Source organism: Mytilus galloprovincialis, chromosome 14 (assembly GCF_965363235.1).
Source record: "Mytilus galloprovincialis chromosome 14, xbMytGall1.hap1.1, whole genome shotgun sequence".
Lineage (NCBI taxonomy): Eukaryota > Metazoa > Mollusca > Bivalvia > Mytilida > Mytilidae > Mytilus > Mytilus galloprovincialis.
Genome location: NC_134851.1, coordinates 33804413 through 33820205, shown reverse-complemented (window position 1 = coordinate 33820205; position 15793 = coordinate 33804413). Strand labels below are relative to the sequence as shown.

The 15793-nt window shown below is 31.0% G+C and overlaps 1 protein-coding gene across 2 annotated transcripts; it reads left to right on the top strand.

Moving 5' to 3' along the window:
* The first annotated feature begins 10695 nt into the window (after positions 1 to 10695).
* On the top strand, positions 10696 to 15552 carry LOC143058903 (uncharacterized). Of its 2 annotated transcripts, XM_076232377.1 has the most exons (6): positions 10696 to 10741; positions 11415 to 11453; positions 11968 to 12300; positions 12467 to 12505; positions 13387 to 13686; positions 14521 to 15552. In XM_076232377.1, exons 1-6 carry the CDS (start codon positions 10717 to 10719, stop codon positions 15129 to 15131), a joined length of 1347 nt encoding a protein of 448 aa, XP_076088492.1. In that variant the 5' UTR covers positions 10696 to 10716; the 3' UTR covers positions 15132 to 15552. The 2 variants fall into 2 exon arrangements, with proteins under 2 accessions (XP_076088492.1, XP_076088493.1); XM_076232378.1 differs by lacking the exon at positions 12467 to 12505.
* Positions 15553 to 15793: the final 241 nt, after the last annotated feature.

The window sequence follows — 15793 nt, the reverse complement described above, 5'->3', positions numbered from 1 at the left end:
AATGTGTTATTTCAGGTTAAAACTCCTGTTATGTTTCTATCATCTGACATTTGACACTTGAACCCACATTCATTCCAAATGTCAAAATCAGCAGAATGTATATATCAACATATAAGACTGTGCATTCATATTGATAACCAGTTGAGAAACTTTATACATGTTGTAAGTATCAACAAATTGGTGATGGTGACCGGAAACGTATGCCCTGTGAATTCCTGGGAAGTAGGAAGATGACAATTAGAAAGGTGGTATTTTCATTCACGTTTTGCATATATTTTGGTTTGAAGTCTTCCATCTGTGCTATAAAATAAAGTTCACTTGAATGCATTCAAGGTATATGAGATGTAATAAGCACTCGATGAAATTTAGGTTACTGAATAACAGGACTTTAGCAATATATCTTGAAGTGAAATAAAGGATTTTACAAGATGCTGGTTTATTTTGTCTTTGAAAAGCATGATGTGAAATCTACTCATTTGCAAAAAAAAAAAAATTAAAAAAAAAATAGTTTGCACCTACTCGAATACGTTCTGTCTAGTGTGGCATTTTGGGGGAAACTATCTTCGGATAATTTTCAATATCTACGTATTCTGTCATCAGGTTCTATAAAGGTTAAATTGGTTTTATGTTTCTTCAACTAACATGAACGATAATCATATTAAGATTGAAAACATAACATCATATATCGGATTCACAACAGAAAGTTGAAATATATTACTCTTTTGTTGATACATTCACTAGATAGTAGATAAGACATGTAAGATATGCGTAAACTTTTTAAACAAAATTAACTTAGTTTCGAAATAATTTATAAAAATATCTTTATATGTCTTTTGCAACTATTTTTTTTTTTTTGGCTGTGAATTTAATTTTAGAAACAGTTTATGGTAATGTAGAGTATATATTTGAAATCACAGTTTCCAATCCACTCAAAGTCATATCTAAACCATTAACTTTTTCAAGTTGTATTCAAGTTTTCAAAAAATAAAGGCAAAAATAAACATTACACTTAAAATGATTAATTACAGGACCGCCCGAATTTTTGTTAGACAACATGAAAGTAAAATATGGTGCAATTGGTAATTTCGTAAGCTTTTGGATTCAGATATACAGTAATAATGAGCTGCTTTATAGTACCATTCAAAGATATGATGGACAAAACAATGTTGCATCATACATGGAACAGACAAAAGTTTTAGGATATATTATAGCTCTCGGTGTGAGAGTTATGGTATAAGAACAAAGCTACATTTTTGACATACATATACAAAACACTGATGATTTTACCAATTATACTATCATAGTTTGTAACACAAGAGGTTGCAGTAACATGACATTAGAAGTAAGAACATTTAGTAAGTACCGTTATGTTTTAGAATTTGATTTTGCAATTTGCGATAAGGAATTTTGAATGTGTTGTATATTATATTTGCCATATGATTTTTTTTAATCTTCGTCTGCGCATCTACAGACTATAACATGTATTACTTATGGAAGCTTATCGGCCATTTTTACATACCACCCTAGTTGTTTATTGATCATTTTGTTTTAAGTCAGTAAAAATAAAACAGGATAGGAAGTTATGATTCCAATGGACCATGCCCTAACAGTGACAACTATGAAACTTTAATCACAGAGGAATGCTGGACATCATATCAGACTGAGTAAAATTTAAAGAGATAACATAAAAACAAAATAATACAAAAAATCTAATACTAGTAGACATGGTAAAAAAGACATACACTGAAAAGGCCATTTTTTTATTTGAATAAAAAAATACCAATGTTGCTTGTTATTGCATCGATGTGTTATTTGTTATACTTCAGGCTATTTGCACCTTTGAACTTTAAGCATGGCTCAATAAAGATTATTTCATTTCAGGTAACAGCACCAAGTCACTGAGCTTTACTTTTTCGTACTTTCATATTATTGGTAGTGTACTCGGAGGAAGTCTTTTAATAAGTATAATTTTGCATATTTATTTTTTTCTTAAACGAAGGAAAAATTTGGGAATTGTTGAAGATATACCACTTGATTTCCGATACGATGAAATTGGAAACTTTGAAATACCCAGCACCAATATTCAAGATTTACGAGAAAATGTGCAAGAACCAGCCAATATCATCGACCTGTCAGGCCTTGAGGGGAGGGCCTATCAGATATCATCATTCGAAAAAAATAGTTCGTCAGTCAGTTCATCAGACAGCCTCGTACAAAGTTTATCAATGATAAATGAAGACGGATATGAAAACCCTTATCAAACGATTGACCAAGAAAATATTGAAATACATCCATATAGTATCGTTTGTTCACAACTATATGAAAATACAATAGTTTTCCCAAAGAAAATATTGATTAAACATTCAAACGAACGAGATCCATGGCTTATCATTTACAAGCAATCGTGTAGAAGTATACAAAAACAATTATGATTTCAATGCTTATAGCTCTTGACAAGACCTTCGTGAAATGGTTAGCCACTGTACTTTGAAGGAAAGGCAAAAGTAAACGTAAACAGCTAGTTGAATAAACATCGATGATCATGAAAATGACATCTCATACATGTACAAACCAATATTAGAATGCTTATCTGGGTAATATTGTTTTATTAAAAGTAAAGTTATCAAGTGAAACAACATTCGATATAACTATCATGTACACTGATGTTTAGAACTCATTAGACGTCCATATAATTGAAGACATTTGCGTTTTCAATAACATGACTTCTTTCACCCCAAAGATTTTTCGTTACCTACATCTGAAACACCACCGGTCGGGCACTAGCATCTTAATTATACGTCAATTTTACTACAGCTAAGATTGAAATTTCCTAAGGCAAACTTACATGCATTCATCTTATCGTTGTATTAGTTTTTGGTTATTCCGTTTTAGTAGCAATTTGATGCATATTAAGAAACTTACATTTATAATTAATGTACGTGTAGAGAGTATATCTTGTTAGAATAAATAGTAACGGTACTCATTTTTTATTTTTTTTTTTTTTATTTTAGTTAACGTGTGTTTTGTCGATGTTTGATTTTTGATTTTTGAAATTAGTTTTCGAACATATGTACCATCGTTGTTCAAATTCATTTTAACTTAAAATCACCTATTTCTATTGGCTCTCTAAATCTCCATCAGAAATGATTTCAAAGTTTATTTAATCAAAAGTTGTGCTCAAATGTGAATGTTATATTGGCATTTGGTTAGTATCAAAGAAAACATGTTGAAATGACTGAAATATTTAGGAGTAATTGAAAAGGTAAATACTGATGACTGAAAGCCTAATGTCTTATTTAAGTAATATACATCCGAGTCTCATCAATTCGGGCGACATTATAAAAAAACGGACCATATACAATAAGTCTCACAACATAATGATTTGAAGTTACGAACATTTTAAGCAGATGGCAGAAGAACGTCATTATTGTTACCAACGTTTACTCAGGAATGCATATGTAAAAACAACTAGATGTTAAAATTAAGAATGAAAATGGGGAATGTGCCAAAGAGACAACAACCCGACCATTGAGCAGACAACAGCAGACGGTCACCAACAGGTCTTCAATGCAACGAGAAATACCCGCACCCGATGGCGTCCTTCAGCTGGCCCCTAAACAAATATATACTAGTTCAGTGATAATGAACGCCATACTGAACTCCGAATTGTGCACAAAAAACTAAAAGTTAAAATAATACAAGACTAACAAAGGCCAGAGGCTCCTGACTTTGGACAGGCGCAAATGATTGCCAATGATACAACTATGCTTTAAAGTACATATGAACATGATAAAGTAAATGTACGCAGTAAATATATATATTTAAAAAAAAATCAATTATGAAACGTCTCTTACCCTTTAAAAATAAACTTTTGTTTTTTAATACTTTGTCCTCGAGTGCATCATTAAAGAACTACAATGTATCATTTTGAAATGCACATTCAGTTGAAAAGTTGATACCTCAATGTCATTACTGCAACTTGGTCTTGCATGAAGAATAATAATATTCTGTTATCAATATTTACTTTTCAAGGTTTTTGATATAATAAAACATCTTTATTGCAAAGAAGGTTTTGATTTTTAGAAATTTGTCCTCGATAATCGACGATTTGTTTGTCAAATTACGCCGCAGCTACAATAAAAGTACTGTTAATGTTAATAGTTCCAATATCAACCAATTATTCACTGACCAGTTCATCTTTAATTTATGATGTAAATTTAGTATTTGCATTATAAATGTCTGAATGTGGCTGCTTTTTATGACAACATTGAGTCCTCATTGATGACAATAATAAATATTTTTTTTTGGGCTATTAGCTTTATATAATTCGATTTAAACAGCTTCTGTAGTGAAACAGAGGATTTGAGATATGAAAATCATGTGTAACCTAGTCATACTCTATGTGTGTCTGTCTGTCACATGTATGGTGACTTTTCATGTTTAAGTCAGTGGTTCATTTTGGTTACTGATGATCAAATTGGATTTTTTTCCCAGTTTATTATAAACCTTGCTGTTCGTTTCCCTTTTAAATTGTGTTACATTTCGTCATGTCGTTGCTTCTAATATCTCAAAATAGTTGTGTTGTTCCTAATAGGTTGTCTCTGTAGTGACCGACGTGTGCTTACTCTTCACATCCACAGTATTTGTATAGAAGTGTGCATTGGCATTCAAACATGTACAACATTAGATCTATATTATGCCGGAAATAGAGTAATTGTTTAGAGTACAATATAATGGAATCCTATGTTAATGACATACAGGTTGGAGATTAAAACACCAAGTCATACACAATAATTGCCTGTACGAAGTCTGACAAAACAATAGTTCATTCATTTCATGTGTTTTATTTTGCCATTTGTTCCCGGTATTGAAGAACTTTCCGTTTAAATAAATATTCTTGATATTTGTGGTAACTCAAAATATGATTTGCTAACCATTGACTTTTAAAAAGAGGCGAAAGATACCAGAGAGACATTCAAATTCATAGATAGAAAATAAAATGACAACGCCAGGGCTAAAAGAAAAAAGACAAACGAACAAATAATTGTATACAAAACACTACATAGAAAACTAAAGACTATGCAACACAAACCGTAACCAAAAAATGGGGGGGGGGGGGGTTATCTCATGTGTCCGGAAAGATAAGCAAATCCTGCACCACATGTGGCACCCGTCGTGTTGCACATGTTATTACAAACCCTGTAAATAGTTTAATTTGGTAGGTCACTTTCGTGAAAAGGGAAAGGAATTGTTCTTACGACATAAGGATCATATCCGAAATAATCTGTGAAACGGATATTCAATAACGGTCAATCAACTCGTGATGGCATCCGAAATTTGTTTACGAAGGGGTGATTTTAACTTGCTCCTTTGGAAATCTTGTGTTAATAGCTGCCTTGTGAGCAGCAACCCTTTATCAATGAAATCATGATAAGAAATACAAGCCCGAGAATATCGTATAAGTTCGGATATATGTACTCCGTATGAAGGCGCTACTGTAATATTGCTACATAGAAATGAACAGTTCATGATGTGGAAGCTGAAATTGGCTATTTCGTCCAAAGTTTTATTTGCAATCGATCCTTATTGTCAATTTCTAGATGAAAGTCAAGATATGAGGCAGACTTACCTATATTTGTTGTATGCGTTATCTCTAGTTCGAGGGATTAAATGGTTAAATACATTATAGTCACCATTGTTTTAATTATTTAGTTAAAGAACATCATCTATATAGCGGGAAGTAAAGATAAAGTTATTGCTCGCTTCTTATCTTTCTTGCTTAGAAGTTCCTGTATGACGAACGCCTTATAAAAAACAAAGGAAAAAGTCGGCAAGGAGAGGGGCACAATTGCTTCGAATAGAAATGCCGATAGTTTGATGAAAAACACGTCCTAAAAACGTAACAAATGTGTTGTTAATCAAGAAACCAAGCATCTGGATAATGTCAGTGTCAGAAAATATTTTGTTTGAACGGAGTGATTTTTACCAAAGTGGGATTTATCCCTCCATAAAACAAGATAGTTGTATCTACGTTTGCCATTCTTTTTTATGAAACCAGGTAATACCAACTCTCTCGGGGTTTTTTCAAATTTGATATAATTGTGTAAAGTGTCGAAAAGTCCAATGTTTTTATTCTATTGCAAGATGAAAGAGTCTTAGATTGTATGTTTTCTAAAAGATCTTTTGATGTTTTAGAATCCACATTTGATTAACGCAACCTCTAGCATATGCAGTTTCACAATTACTTTGATGCCCGGCTTTCATTGCTAATAAAATTCGTGATAAAATTGATGTTTCTTAATTAAGAAAGAAGTTTAGTTAATCACTGCTAGACCCAGAAATATAACATTGTTTGACATGACACTTATCACGCTTATATAGTTTAGTATTCAATACAGTGGTGGAAAATCCAGTTCCTAATTTTGTGGTTGATATTTCAAAGGAATATAAAACTTACCTAAGATTCAGGGTTTCCTTTTTATTAGGCGTCTTTCTATTATAAATTATCTGTTTACCATGCTCTGCTGTTTACTTTTATTTGATTTAGAAATGGATAGTGTTTGTGTCAAAAATTTAATTCCTTTCACAGCGCCTTATTAATGTTATACATATTTTCTACGCATCGTCATTTAATTATATAATGTTTTAATAATTTACATTGTTGTCAGTTTATTTCTAAATTTTGATTCGATAATTGTATTTCTTTATATAATTAAAAACAGTATAATTTAAATCTTTGTGTTCTACTTTATCATTTGATCTGAATTCATAAGTAGGCAGTCTATTTTGTGAACATCTTGTGTAACGTTAAGCAGTCTCTTTATCAGGTATAAAACATATCATTTTTGCATTGTTTCTGTATTCTATGACTTTTAATCAAATAATGAACATTTGTTCACTATTTAAATGGCTTGTTACAGATATATCCATATATGTATTTTGATTGTATTTTGCAATAAAATTGAAAAAGACTCATCATGCTTATGACTCTTCTATCTTCCAATGACGTTGTATTATTTTAAAAGGACGACAGTCACTTTTAGTTGAAAGATATTCGTGACGCTGAGTTGCATTCATTTCTGGATTTCTGGAAAATTATTCTTTCTTTTGGTTTCCATGTCCATGTTATTTCTTTAATTTATATCAATTTGGTGTCTACCTAAGCATTTGTAAAGGCACACACAGGCTATTAATTCTAGAGATCAGAGATCATGACAATGATGCAACATGTACAACTACAAAATTTAATTTGAAACAGCAGAACATACATACATGTACTAATAGAGGATACATGTGAAACATTATGCAACATCACTTGTCATGATGGTGAAATATCATTATAATGTTTATGAAGGTAAACAAACAAACACACTTCTTATAAGACGTTCAAGCTCTACAATGTCAACTTAATGTGTAACCATGGGTAGAAAATGAAAAAGCATAACATGTTTTTAATAATTCATATTAACCCATTTCTATTGTAAGCATATACAAAGCCCTTGTTTTGCTGTTCATTTTTAATACTTTCATACTGAATACACATCAACTATAAAGTGCTAACATCTGGTTTAAAACATATAAAACACGGAAGTATTTGATAAGGCCAATGAGTCATGAAACATTATAATTATCGTTTGTTTATGTGTTTTATTTTTAAATAATAAGGATGTGAGCTTTCTCGTTTGAATTGTTTTACAATGCCATTGCTGGGCCTTTAATTAGTAGCTGACTATGCGGCATGGGCTTTGCTCATTGTTGACGGCAGTACGGTGACCTATAGTTATTAATTTCTGTGTCATTTCGGTCTCTTGTGGACAGCTGTCTCATTGGCAATCATACCACATCTTCTTTTTTATATATAGAACATACCTATGATTATCAAGGTGTTTCTCTTCGGTAGGTGTCCTGGGGATATTAGTGGAAGATATTAGCAAGCAAAATCGAGGGAATTGTGCAAATGATGATACAAGCATGAAAATTACCACAAAGCATCATTATTATATACTTTGTAAGAAATAACTGCTGGCCATTAAAAAAAAATTTCAAGATAGCCACGGCCATTTTCTAAAATAGGTGTTTTCTTTAGTTTGAAAATACTGATTTTTCTGGAAAACTTTTCCAATTACCAGGTTTAGTGGCTACCTTCCCTACATCACATATTTATCATTTATTAAATATGTAAATGTCGAGGTTCAAAGTGAACTATCAATATGTAATTGTTTAATCAAACAGTTTAGGTAATGAGATTTACACACACAAAGATGTTGTTTTGGGCTTTATTTGCTGGGACAACATCATATTTGTCATGGAAGTCAACGTTAGATAAGTGTTTTTCAACATTTCGGTCTTCAAAGATTGACGTAGCATGAGTATTGATAGACCCTTTAAGTTTCTTAGCTCTGATTTGTATCAAAAAACTAACAGCCTTAATCCATTCAGACAGAGTATCTACGTCTTCTTTTTCACGTTTAACCCATTGTCTGGCATAATCCTCGACTGAATCCATCGGTATTTTGAAGTTGTGTTTCCAATTGAGAGACTCCTTAGAATTTATCAATATAAGTTATTACATGGTATTGTCGTCGTTTATGGACGCACTTGTTGTGTAGCTTATTGCAGGATATTTTCCTCCTCTTTATCTATAGTTCTATTATAAATGATATGTTTTTTGCACACTCTGTTCATGTGGTTTACTTTTATTTGATTTAAAAATTGTTTTTGAGGCAAAAGTTTCCCTCCTTTCACAGCGACATACTAATGTTATACATATTTGTCATTTAATATATTGTTTTTATAATTTACATTGTTGTCAATTTATTACTAAAATTGGAAAACAGTATAATTTCAATATGTGTGTTCTTATGTATCACTACATATTAATTCATAAGTAGACAGCCAATTTTGATAACATCGGTAAGCATTCTCTTTATCGGGTATTAACTCAGAACCATTTTTGGTATTTTTTCAGTGTTTGAATCAAATAAGGAACATTTGTCCACTATTTGAATGGTTTGTTACAGATATTTCCCGATATGTACATGTATTTTGATTAAAAAATATATATTATCCGATAAAATTGACAAAGATTTATCATGCTGATGATTCGTCTATCTGCCAATAACATTGTATTACAAAATGTCTTATGTTAAACGGTTAATAATATACGACAGTCACTTTTAGTTGAATGACTTTCGTGACGGTGAGTTGCATTCATTTCTGGATTTCAGGAATTAATCGTTATTTTTTTAAGAAAGAGATCAGGAGATGATAATGCAACTTATACAACTGCATAATTCAATTTGAAACAGCAGAACATACATGTATCCTACGAATAGAGGATACGTGAGAAACGTTATGCAACAGCACTTGACATGATGGTAAACGATTAAAATTATGTTTACGAAGGTAAACACAGAATCACGCTTCAGATTCATGTTTAATAAAGAGATATTTTCATTTTTGTAAGAGCATTAAAGCCCTACAATTTCAACATAATGTACAAATACGGCTAAGGCAGTATATGAACATTAGTAGAACATTAAAAAGCAGAAAGTTTTTAATAGATTCATATTAACCCAATTATATTATAAATTTTATAAGCATATACAAAACCCTAATTTTGCTGTCATTTTTTATACTTTCATACTGAATACAAATAATCAAATATAGCATGTAAAGAGTGGTTAAATCTGGCGTAAAACATATGAACACGGAAATAGTTGATAGGGGCAATGTGTCATTAAACAATATAATTGTTTCAATAGCTGATTTCCGATTTCCTTTGCAATAATGATAGAAATAGATTTGTAGCATTTTATTAACATATTTTTTTAAAAAAAAGACTATTTACAAACTTTTAAAGTAAGTAACTGTTATAAATCTTTAAACATATCATTTATTGTACTACTATTTCGTACAAATGTTGCATTTGATATTTCAAATGCGCATCGTTTAAATTTCAGTACACAATATGTGTGGTACACTAACCTTATACATTATCTTTATACATGTTATATAAACAAATATATGTAGTGTTGATAATTTTGACAAATCCTTAAAATAACATGACAAGTTCTAAATAATCTAGGTGAGCAAACAATTCCTGCTAAAGTAAAAAAAAAGATTTAGTGTTACCCTCATATGATTTAAGTACTAATTCTTAATGTTTGTTTCTATAACTTTGAACGACATGTGTACAGCATTTCCATTGGAAGCCTATAAGCCTCACACCCAATTAGGGATTAAAAGACGAATCCACAACTTTGTGGACATACAGGACGATGGAACTAAACTGATTGATAACAATTGAAGTTTATTCGAAAGTATTAAAGAATGGTAAATATTGTGAATTTTAGGCGATTATATAACATACACAATCATTTTCTTAAACAATGTAAGATAGAACCACATATGTTACCTGCCATGATATTTTCTATGTTCATTTTCATTGTCTAATCATACTGAGTTGAAATTCTTGATGATAGTTTAGCTTTGATGTATTGTACATTATATTCTGTTTCTAATGAAAGTTATCATCTATCAATTAAGAATGCTATACAGGAACTACCTTCTTTCTTTTTACAAAACCACACCAATTATGCTATTCTTGCCATAGAATCGTAGACTAGCTACCTTCATTACCATGGAGATCGTATTGGTAGTCACACATTCATGTATAATATATATTTAGGTATGGAAAGCCAGTATATAAAAGTCATGCTTCTTAAAGTGGCAGTTATAGGTGAGATTTTGTAAATACAAATTATTAAGTAAAGCGTTTGTTTGTCATATTAGGTAATACGCTGTATTAATATTTCCTATTAAGTTCATGAAGCGCACAACTATTTCATCATAATCATCATCATTATTTTCATCGTCATCATCATCTACCATATACATACTTTATTAATCCAGACTTTTCATGATATCTGTAATACTAATTTTATGTACAGGTGTGACGGGAGAAAAAAAACGCATCAATTTCTTTTGATTATGTCATGTTTCAAAATGTCATATGGTCCAGGGGCATAGTGAATCATTTAACAGAGATTTCAACACACTGAAAACATATTGTAAACAAACAAAAAAAGAACATCTTGTCTAATGGTTCTTTATGCAATAGATTCATAATACTGAAAAATTGATTCTTCTGTGTTTCATTTAAATATAAGTATTGAAAATATGGTATACAGAAACTTTTTGGAAATCTGAATAGTTGGTTCCAGGTTGCTCATTCTTTATTTTCTATATTGCGTTTTTTGGGACTGTTTTATTTTTCTATTACGTATGCGTTGTAATATATACTTTTTGTATATTTCTCCTCGATTTTGGAAACTAACAATTATGAATTTTAAAAGTGTGTTATGAACATAATTCAAATTCTTTAAATGACATTTTTGCATCTTTTTTCTCAGGATTCACTATGGATACAGATTGTCCAAAATATAATCTGGGTAATGTATTTGGCAGAACACATGTTAAATAATTAAAATCAAAGTCATTTATATGATTGTACCATTAGAAGATAAAAAAGAGAACACAACTTTGTTTAGAAATAGATATGATTAATTGTAATGGTAAAGCAACGTCAAACGTGTTTGATGTCACATCCAATAGTATTACGCCAATGTTCATAACAAATAATTAGCCTTTGTAATAGTCCAGTTGAAGTCCATTGTACCCTGATACTGAACTAACAAATGTCTATGTTATTGTTATTCCATGTTATTCAAGCTACCACTTACACATATGGAAACCGTTTTCATAAAAGCTTTAAAACAATATTATTAGTTGAGGTTGCTAATTACCAGATATAACAATTATACATAGCATACATAAATGATGAAATAATTGGCACGCAAACAAACACACATAATGTGAGTTTTATATAATGATATGAATATATTCCTTGAGTTATAATAGAAAGTGTATTTTATTTGAAATTACAATTTCAATTTGTTAATATAGACAAGCCCTGTATCAAGACTCTACATCCAGTGATTGTTCAGTCTAGTGATAGTTTGATATTAAACTGTACCTGCTTCGACAAAACCAATAGCCAATGGATTGGTCCAAATAAGCACCTACCTACTTTTCTTAGCCCTTACATACCATATTCACATGGAACAGAATTGAACCCACGTTTAAACAAGTCAAAATACATGGTGTTAGGTGGATATGATGTTCACAAGTGCAATCTAAAGATTACCAACGTTTTGCCAGATGACGGTGGTTCATACATGTGTCAGTATATCATCTCGGACACAATTAACATAGATGAATATAACGTAGTTGTAACGGGTAAGGTAAATTAACATAGCATACATTTTCTGACAAATTATCTGCAACGAATTAAACCATTTTTAGGTTTTAACTATCTATAGAAAATGTTAACGATATTGAACAATTATTCTAAAAAATGTGACCTATCGAAATAAATAACTTCAATTACTTAAACTTTTTACAGAATTTACTACAGATACTGATTGTCCGCAATACATTTCAGGTAAAGTACCCTAAATAATAATAAAAATAATTGGTAGGTCAAACAAAATCAATAACGAAGATGTACAGCTTTGATTATAAAAAAAAATGAAAATGTGTGCCAAAAAAGCTTCGGATATCTATGTAGAATATACATAGACAATAGATGTAGACAAATCTTAATTTTTCGTAAAACTCCGCACTTTAAATGACAAAAAATGATTAGGGATTAACGTATGGGATGTATAAATATCTTGCCACTCCGGTTTGTGTTTTGAAAGATGTTTTGCAGTTTTATATCAATTTAATGAGTTGAGGCCTATTCAATGAGGGAAATTTGAGATGATCCTTGAGGGTAGGCAGATTTATGAAAACAAATATGACAGACATGGCCCATATATAACCACTGAACTACGGATATCAGAAATGGGAGTGGCATTTTTGTTTTGAGGGGGTGAGGTGTTCGTGTTGCTCAGTCAGTAGTCTTTTTGTTGTTGTGATGTGTGCACTGTTAATAATATGTTTGTTTTTTTCTTTTTTCGCCATGGCGTAGTCAGTTGATTTCAACTTTTCAGTTTGAACGTGCCTTTTATAATATTTGCTCCTGTCAACTGATAGGTTACATTTAAATGCAGTGATTAGCGATACTCTCATTTATACATACTTTTCAACAAATGTGGATGGCGATCATGCAATATACGTCATCATTGTATCGGAACAGTACCAAATGAAACGATATCTAGCGTATGTACATTCTTTACACTGTCTTAATTCGATAATTTTCTCGTTTTTTTTTTGGTCGGTTGCATTTTGTGATTGACAAAAATTTGTTTCCGATGTATATTTTTGAATTTTTGAATCACTTTTTTTGTTAAGATCCTGTTATTATTTGTCTTTATTCAGATCTTCCGGAGTCTCCTAAGAACTTCTCAGCAGTTTTCAATTCTACCACTATCGTTGTTTATTGGCAGCCGGGATTTGACGGAGGACATCCACAACGGTTTTATATTGAATATAGACCGGAAACAAGATCTGAATGGGAAGTTGTAGGTCCATTATCGCAATCAAACTTCACTATTGACCAAGAATTGAAATACACACTTAACCACGTTCTATTCGCGAAAAAGTATTATATACGGATGTATGCTGACAATGTCGTTGGGCAAAGTAATTACACACATTTATTTTGTGTAGAAATGGAAGGTAGGCATAATAACTTTCTTTGGTGACATGTTTTTCATAAAAAAAAATAAAGTCAATAGTTGATTATTTCATTTAAGAATATTATCAGGAATTCTAATTGTTTCAAGATTTTTCTTTCTTCTTTTTTTTCATGTTGCGATAACCAGTTCTCTATATGTATTCGGTGGTATTATGTTTGTAATGTTTATGTACATAATTCTAGAATTGAAAGTTATTTGAACTTTTAACGCATGTATAACATACGTTGATTTTGTGTTTTGTAATAACAAAGTTGACAACAGGCAATTTATAAAAAGAGAGAAGAGAACATCATATCTTGGACATACATTATTCATTATTTTAGACAAAAATCGTTCAAGGATGTTAAAAACATGTTATCGATGACAATAAGTTATATTGGTCATGAGATTTTTATGCATTCATAAACTTTAAGTTAATAAAGCCACGTGTTGAAAGCTAAGTTATTGCAGATGTCTATTAGCGTAACACAAATACTCGCAATAATTCACAGCGTCGTGCATTGTAATTATCATCTATACAAGGTTTTTTTCTCTGTAATATGTGGTTAATATTTGATCGTTAATCAAGATCATTGTCGACCATATAAAATAATTAAAATGTTCTTCTATTATTTGAGGTCGCTTTACCTAATGGAGCAGATTTACCATTTTCAAATATCTTACAATGTATCACGAGTTTACTATTACAACACTCTTTCTTGCAGAAACGGAATAGGTTATTGTATATATAAATGATTAAGATTTGTACAAATCATGAGCAAAATGTTTATTGTGTTGAGAGGAAATATTTTGAATTCCAATTTTTTCTTTATAGCTATAAACTGCAGCTACAACTCCGAAAAATATCATTATATTGTCTGGCAGATAATCAGTATTTTGTTGGGAGGAATTCTTATACTCAGCATGTGCTTGAATATGCATTGCTTACTGACTCGAAAGACAAATTCAGAAAATCCGCAAGAAAGTCAATACTATGATATTCAACCTATTAATGATATCAACATAAACAGTGCGAGTATCCAAGGCGTGCAAAACTATTTACAAGAAACAGAATCAAGCGTCTACATATTATCTGAGCAAGGTACCGACAGCATTACATCTTCTTTTCAGAAAGCTACCTCTTCTAAAAGCTCGGTACGGAGTCTATCAAATTTACTGTTAAATGAAAACGATTATGAAAATCCTTATCAAACGATTGACCATGAAAATAGTGAAATAAATCCATATCGAATCATAACGTCAGATAGGTATCAAAACACAACAGTTTTTCAAAAAGATATACAAACTAACAACATTGAACATGCCACTCAAAATGACAAAGAAAGAGATCCTTGGGTTATTATTTACAAAAATATTAAAGACATTGACATGAACCATGAGTCGATATATGAAGTCCTCGATACAGAAAATAATGAATTTCCATAGATTCGTAGGCGTGGAGCATAAGAAAAGACAAATAGGAATTGTTTCGTTGATCGTGTGGAACTTAATTGTATTTACAGGAATGATTACACACTATGTTATATATTAATATATGTATATATTACTCTACAGGAGCAAGTTAAACTACAAATATTTAATATTAGTTTTTTGTGTGTCGTACATATAATTTGAAGTTGAAATGATTAATTACCGATCATTTACTTGGAAAAATGAATGAACCAAGACAGGAATAGGACATCTGTTTTTATTTTACATGTTGGTAAATAAAGTTAACCGTTTAATTTTGTCAATTTTACGGACTTCACTGCTTTTTTAATTCACCTTTAAGTTTACATTGTACCATGTTTTCTCGTTGGTATGGTTTATAATAATAAAAACATGTATGTTGAAACACGACATGCAATATCTACTTCTTAAAAGTTGAATTGGCATAAACATATTATGGACTCCTAAAATTCCTTAATCAGAACCTACTGAAGGATGGAATCCATATGAGTGTACTGGGAAAAAGGTTTCTATTATTTAGTTGAAATTGATGATTTTATTCAATGTAAAATATAGGTAGCGTGCCATTTGAATACCTTGTAACACATTTTATCGGGCTCCTAATTTACGTGCAAAAAGGTAAAATTTCAGCATTTTCT